General features: G+C 58.9%; 1 protein-coding gene across 2 annotated transcripts; it reads left to right on the forward strand.

The window, feature by feature from the left end:
• Window positions 1-37: 37 nt before the first annotated feature.
• TAGLN (transgelin) lies at window positions 38-6,851 on the forward strand. Of its 2 annotated transcripts, none has more exons than XM_022559142.3 (5): window positions 38-1,407; window positions 5,095-5,286; window positions 5,390-5,567; window positions 5,823-5,925; window positions 6,266-6,851. In XM_022559142.3, the coding sequence occupies exons 2-5, from the start codon at window positions 5,107-5,109 to the stop codon at window positions 6,408-6,410; spliced, it is 606 nt and encodes a 201-aa protein (XP_022414850.1). In that variant the 5' UTR covers window positions 38-1,407; window positions 5,095-5,106; the 3' UTR covers window positions 6,411-6,851. The 2 variants fall into 2 exon arrangements, with proteins under 2 accessions (XP_022414850.1, XP_089771697.1); XM_089915571.1 differs by lacking the exon at window positions 38-1,407 and adding an exon at window positions 4,407-4,940.
• Window positions 6,852-6,921: the final 70 nt, after the last annotated feature.

A 6,921-nucleotide genomic window follows, 5' to 3' on the forward strand; every position in this document is an offset into this window, starting at 1 on the left:
GGACAAGATGGGGAGCGGCTGGGGGTGGCAGGGGGCGGGTAGCGGGGAAGCTGGTGAATTCAGGACACAACCGGAGGTCTGGGCTCCTCTCTAGCCGATCCCCAGCTCCTCTCCATGCTCTTCCCCGCAGATGCCACTAGGGGGCAATATAGCTCTTCGCGCCACTAGGCTCTGGCGTCGGGAGCTGGCTGTGGTGGGCAGACCCTCCCTAGACTGCCTGGCCCGGCTGTCCCTCTCCTGGTGGTGCCGGGTGTGTGGTGGAGAGTGTTAGTCCCTACCTGCCAGGCTGCCCTAGGATGGGGTGGTGCCACAGCAGGCAGGCCAGAGACCCCACTGGAGGCCTCTCACCTTTCTTCACTTCCTATCCGTTCCCGATACCCCACCACCACCCCCGAAGCAAGATTTGAGCAGGTCTCCTTCCTGGGTGATGGGGCCCAGTCTGTTTTCCAGGGTAGGTAGGGACTGTTTAAAAGGGAGGGAGGGATGATAGCAGCCTCTGAACCTCCTACCCCAGTGTTGGTGTCTCAGGCCCTAGAGACCCCCTGGATGGGGCCAGGGTCAACTGAGCTGTTGCTGAACCCTCAAATCCCACCCCCAGCTAAAGCGTGGAACTCAAGACCCACCCCAACTGTAAACTCTCAACCTGAGCAGGGGGCGGGGTGTGGTCGGCAGGGATGCCCAGGTTCTGCCACTCAAGACTTACCACGTGACCTTGGGTAAGATGCACTCCGAGCCCTTGTTTCCTCATTTGTAAAATGGGATAGTAATTTCGCTGTCACGATGCAGCTGTGAGTATGAAACGAGCGGATGTGCAAAGTGCCCGGTATGTAGCCCGTCCTCAGTAAAGGTGAGTTCCTATCTCCCACTGGAGCCAAAAGCCCCTGGAGGAGAGCGTGGCTGCTTAGTCCCCCACAAACCTCAGGGAGGGGGGCCCCTAGCCTCTTTCCTCTTTCCCTGGACGGCCCCCTCTTGAATTTCCCCCTCCCCTCAAACTTGGAGGCAGGAAACAGTGTTGAAGGAGCAGCCGTAAGTCCAGACAGCAGGGAAAGCCTTCACGGTCCTGTCCATAAAAGGCTTTTCCCGGCTGTTACCCGCCGGCAGCGCGGCTCCGCCCCCGCCCGCTCCATCTCCAAAGCACGCAGAGAATGTCTCAGGCAGCCCCCGGTAGACTGCTCCAACTTGGTGTCTTTCCCCAAATATGGAGCCTGTGCGGAGTCACTGGGGGGGCTGGGGGTGGAGAAGGAGCCAGTTTCCTCTAGCAGGGAGGGGACCGGGGTGAGCCAGCAGCGGGGAGGCTGACATCACCGCGGTGGCAGCCCTTTAAACCCCTCACCCAGCCAGCGTCCCGTCCTGTCTCTCCAAGTCCAGACAGAGCTCACTCCTTCCTGCGAGCACCAAGGAACGCCTGTAAGTACATCTGTCCCAGGGATGGAGGGGAGTTGGGCTGGGGCTTGGCAGTAGCGGTGGGTGTATCGCTGGCAAGGCCTCGGGTGCCCTGCCTGGGGCAGCCCACCCTCTTCCAGCACGCATTCCTAATCTCCACCTGCGGAGCTGGTCCTAGCTTGATGGGTGGGATGGGGTTGCCGGAGTCCCGTATCTCTTAGACTGGGCAGCCTTGGGCTCACTGAAATGCCCAGGGAGACTTGGTTGGTGCAGAGGGATTGATGGTGGAAACTTGGGAACTGGGGTGAGGGAGGCTCCCCATTTTCAGCCATAGTCACACCCACGGGGGTGTGATAGGCTCCAGGTGGTGTTGGTTTAGACCCAGGTCTTGTAGTCTGCTATCTACCTGGGAGGATGTCCGAGGAGGTGAAGAGGCGCGTGGTACACCGGGGCTGGAGAGCAGTGTCCCACGGGTGGGTCCCCAGGTCCTGAGCAGCATCAGAGAGCCCCTGGGTAGCCACTGCGGCAGTGGGCAGGACCACAAGACTCGTCTTCTGGAACAGGCTGGGGTGGCAGGGTGCAGGGCCAGTGAGAGAGCTGCCTTTCCAGGCACACAGCTCCCTCCATACTCTGAGTGGGAGCCCCCACCCCACCCCCGGGCAGAGGAGTGGGGCTGAGCACCGCCAGGAGCTTTGGAATGATAGCCTGGGTGGTGCAGGCAGGGCCAGGCAGGGCCTTCCCCAAGGGTCTGGCTGCTTCCCGTCAGTGGTGGCTCTTCAAAGGGCAGCAGTGAGTCGGAAAGGTCTCCTCTGTCCCCAGAATTCAGATGAGCCACCCCTCCTGCCTTCTCAGATGCACGTGTGCTCATCCTACATGCTGTGTTTTATTCTGAAGAGAGAGGGGCACAGCAGTCCCGCAGAGACCCCTGGTTCTGCCAGTTTTTCTGGGTTCCTGCTGGTAGGAGGTGCCAGCTTTGCAGTTGGACTTGTATTTTTCTCAGGGGAGGGGAGGCTGATGGAGCCGCAGGCTAGGAGGGTCAAAGCAGAGCCTCAGGCTGCCCTGTCCATCCTGTCCCAGGAGGCTTTGCCTAGAAAGGCCCCTGGGTGGGCCGCCCTGCCGCCCTCGCCCTCACCCTCTCCTCACCCCTCCCCTCCCCAGCAGCTCCAAGGTGGGCCTGGGGAGGGCTTTGTCAGAGGACTTTGAGGGATTCATGGAACCCTCCACTTTCAGACTCTACCAGGAGGGAGGCGGGGGTGCTTTTCATCCCCCTTCTTTGTTCTGATCAAAACCCAAATGTTGTCTCTGGATCTAGGGGCCACAACTTTGTGTACTTGTCACTGTGAGCCTTGACACCTTGACTGTCCTGAATCTCCTGAGACCGGAAGCTAGGGGTGGGGGACACACTGCTGGCACCCTGTTCCTCACGGGCCCAGCGCGAGGTCTGGGAGGGGAAGGCAGATGGGAGGGGAGGTGGGGAGGGGAAGGCAGATGGGAGCGGAGGTGGGGAGGGGAAGGCAAGAAGGTCTGAGCATGGAAGGTGGGGAGGGTGGTGGTGCCTGGACCACAGGGATTGCACCTTGGCTGCCTGGGATGGGACGGTGAAGGCTGAGATGAGGAGGGAGGGTGGGAGGCCAAGACGAAGGATGGCCTGGTCCCAGCTGCTTGTGTATTTTGACCACAGTTCTTCACCCAGGAGTCCTCAGGAGGTTGGGAAGCAGGGATGAGACACACATCGGGGTGGGGAAGGGAGGGACTTGGCCTTTGAATTCTTTGGCCCTCACTTTACAAATAAGGAAACAGACTCAGAGAGAAGTGAGTTGCTGCCCAGTGGCTGGAATTTAGAGAAGCCCTTCTTCTTCTTTTTTTTTTTTTTTGCGGTACGCGGGCCTCTCACTGTTGTGGCCTCTCCCGTTGTGGAGCACAGGCTCCGGACGCTCAGGCTCAGCGGCCATGGCTCACGGGCCTAGCCGCTCCGCGGCATGTGGGATCTTCCTGGACCAGGGCACAAACCCATGTCCCCTGCATCGGCAGGCCGACTCTCAACCACTGTGCCACCAAGGAAGCCCCCTTCTTCTGTTCTTCCTCTCAAATTTCCTTGTCCCCTCAGGGAATGATTTTGAACAGGGGTGGAGGCTGCAGCCGGAAGAACACTTACTGTTTTTCACCACTTGGTCAGGGGCTGGCTTTCCCAGGTCGCTACCAGGAGACCAGCTCTGGGGACAAAGGACTGACATTCTGAGGAGCTCCGCTGAGGGGCAGGCAGTGTGTTCGGTAGCCACAGACAGGGCCTCATGGAATGTTCCCAGCCCTCTGGGGTAGATAACGTTATCCTCACCGCAGAGACGGGGCATTCGAGCTCAGAGGAGTTGTCGGTTGTAGGGAAAGAAGGGCCGGGCAAGTGCAGTTTGGCGGCTGAGCTGGGCCCATGTGAAGCGATGATGTTCACTGCCTCCCATGGGGGTGGGTGGGGAGAGGGACTCAGCTCTGATAAGACAGGGAGTTGAGGAAACGCGCTGACTACCTCCATCCGCAGACCATTCTCTCCTCCCAACCTCCGACCTCTCTGAGGGCCAGGGGATGGTTTGGCCTCATTCGGTTCCTCTTCGAAGGGTGAACTCTGGCACCACCCCAGGCTGATACCTGAGGCAGGTCAGGTTCCTCCTGGCCGGCCACATGCCGGTCTGCCCAGCGGCCTGCCTGCCTGGCCCCGCTCCGGCAGCCTCCCCTCCCTTTGTAGGGCTCTCCTAAGCGAGGCCAGCCCCAGGCCCTAAGGCAGTAGCTGCTGCTGGTCTGGACGGGGAGGGCTTCCCATGCTCTGGTTGGCAGATTCTTGGCTTACGTCCCTGGAGAACTCTGGCTTCCTGGTTACTCAGGCTCCCACCGTGGTGAGAGCCTGAGGGCACGAGGGCCAGCCGGTGGGTATGCCAGCTCGCAGCCCTCTCTCATCTGGCTCCCCGGGGAAGTGCAGTTTCTTGGCCCAAAGCTCTTGGCCTTTGCTGGTTTCCTAGCCCTTTCCAGGGGTGGGTAAGCTTCGGCCTCTGTAGCTGCAGGCAGGAGGCTGAGCTGAGCTGGTGGAGAGCCTGAGTGCTGGAGTTCCCACTTCTGGTAGAAGTGAGAGCTGGAGATACCTCCATAACTTCGGGCCGAGCCGCCAAACCGCCTCACTGGACAAAGACATCTGCTGGCTTTCTTTTGAGGGGCAATGTGACCTCTTCCGAAAGGCCTCTGCAGTGCCTCCATGGTCAATCTTGGCAAAGAAAGAATGCTCTAGACCAGGGGTTATCAAACCCATGGGCTAAGTACAGCCTGCCATCTGTTCGTGTAAATAAAGTTTTATTGGAACAGAGCCATGCTCACTTGTTTACACACTGCCTAAAGCTGCTTTGGTGCTACAGTGGCAGGGACCTTATGGCCTGCAAAGCCTAAAATATGACCGTCAGTAAAATGACTGTCTGGTTATTTACCAAAAAAGTTTACTAACTCCTGCTCTAGACTGCCAAAGATCTGGCCTCCAAGTTCAGAGAGGCTCCGTGGACTGAGGGGACGAGCTGGCCCAGGTGAGCAGTGCCATGGAAACAAAACCAGGAAGCAAGGGGAGGTAGATAACCGGCTAGGGTGGTTGCCCAACACAGAGCTGGAAGACCTGCCTGGCACCAGGGACAGAAGAGCTGTTCTCTGAGCCTCTCCCTCCTCCGGCTTGTGCTGCTTTAGCTCCCCGCTAACATGGCCAACAAGGGTCCTTCCTACGGCATGAGCCGTGAAGTGCAATCCAAAATCGAGAAGAAGTACGACGAGGAGCTAGAGGAGCGGCTGGTGGAGTGGATCATAGCGCAGTGTGGCCCCGACGTGGGGCGCCCGGACCGTGGGCGTGTGGGCTTCCAGGTCTGGCTGAAGAATGGCGTGGTGAGTGGCACCCGGGGCAGGGGGGCTGGGTCCATGCCATTCTGCCGGAGTTGTGGGGCAGAACCCCCAAACCGAGTGCCAAGCTACCTTCTACACCCGGCAGATTCTGAGCAAGCTGGTCAACAGCCTGTATCCGGATGGCTCCAAGCCGGTGAAGGTGCCTGAGAACCCGCCGTCCATGGTCTTCAAGCAGATGGAGCAGGTGGCTCAGTTCCTGAAGGCAGCTGAGGACTATGGTGTCACCAAGACTGACATGTTCCAGACTGTTGACCTCTTTGAAGGTACAGAGAGAAGAGGGGTGGAGGCAGGTGGGGGACAGGAGGGTGAGGCAGGGACGAGGGATGATCAAAACTGCCATGATGATGGCTCTGCATAGCAGGAGTGGGATACCCTGGGATCTACTGTGCCTCTTTCGATTTTAGGACCAACTCTGCCCCGGGTTGGCCAATTTTCTGAGAGGCGTGGGCAGGCTCTGCCTTGGAGTCCTGTTTACACAGTCCTGAAGATCATTTCCCCTCCCCTCTTTCTACTCACAGGCAAAGACCTGGCAGCGGTGCAGAGGACCCTGATGGCCCTGGGCAGCTTGGCAGTGACCAAGAATGATGGACACTACCGTGGAGATCCCAACTGGTTTATGAAGTATGCGCCACCAGGGTTTCCCTGCACCCTGAGCTTGGGTCTCTGCAGGAGACGGGCTAACCCTTTAGTACAGTGATTTGGGGAAGCAGATAGCCAGGAAGGTGTGAACTGAAAGTCTAGGATGGGGGGAAATGGGTCCCTAATACTTCTTGACTCCTCCCTTTCTACCCTCCTGTCTCAGCCAGTCTCCATAGCCTGTGCTGTGGGGCAAGCTAGATAAGGAAACGAGTGGTGAAATGGGGAGGGAATGGGATCGGCCTAGGAAGTAACACAGGAAACCAAAGATGGGTGGAAAACACACAGTCCTGGCAAGTCTTTGACCTGGTTCCTCCTCTCCTAGGAAAGCCCAGGAGCATAAGAGGGAATTCACAGAGAGCCAACTGCAGGAGGGAAAGCATGTCATCGGCCTACAGATGGGCAGCAACAGAGGGGCCTCTCAGGCTGGCATGACAGGCTACGGCCGACCTCGGCAGATCATCAGTTAGAGGTGGAGGGCCAGCCCCCGGCCCCGCCCTCGCCCAGCTCGCCGGCCGCAGCCCTCCCGCCTCGCCAGCCTCGCCAGCCTCACCCACACCCGTGTAGTTCCTTCAGCCCCGGCCAAGCTTCGAGGCTCCGTCACTGAGCAAAGGTGACTGCACTTGGGCAGCTCGCCCGCACCCCTCAGCCTCAGCCCAACTTCTGACCCCAAAGCACTGCTCCCCTGGCCCACCTCCCACCTTTCCGGCCAGCTCCACTGTCTCTCCATCCCGGGCCGAGCAGGGGAGACGCGGGCTGGCAGTGGCCTGGGTGTGGGCAAGTCCACTGTCCTCCTGGGAAGCTGATGCTCATAGAAGGAGACCCAGGCCAACCGCCCCCTTTTTTTTTGCTGGAATATTTTGGGGGTTGAAATTCAAAAGGAAAAAAAAAAATACATCAATCTTTTCTCAGGCCTGGCTGGGAGCGTCTGATTTGCCCCAGTCACTTCCGTTTTGGTTACAGGAAATCTGAGCAGGGAAC

Source organism: Delphinapterus leucas, chromosome 7, assembly GCF_059928025.1.
Source record: "Delphinapterus leucas isolate spDelLeu-1000000601 "Yukka" chromosome 7, BTC_Dleu_Yukka2, whole genome shotgun sequence".
NCBI classification, from domain to species: domain Eukaryota; kingdom Metazoa; phylum Chordata; class Mammalia; order Artiodactyla; family Monodontidae; genus Delphinapterus; species Delphinapterus leucas.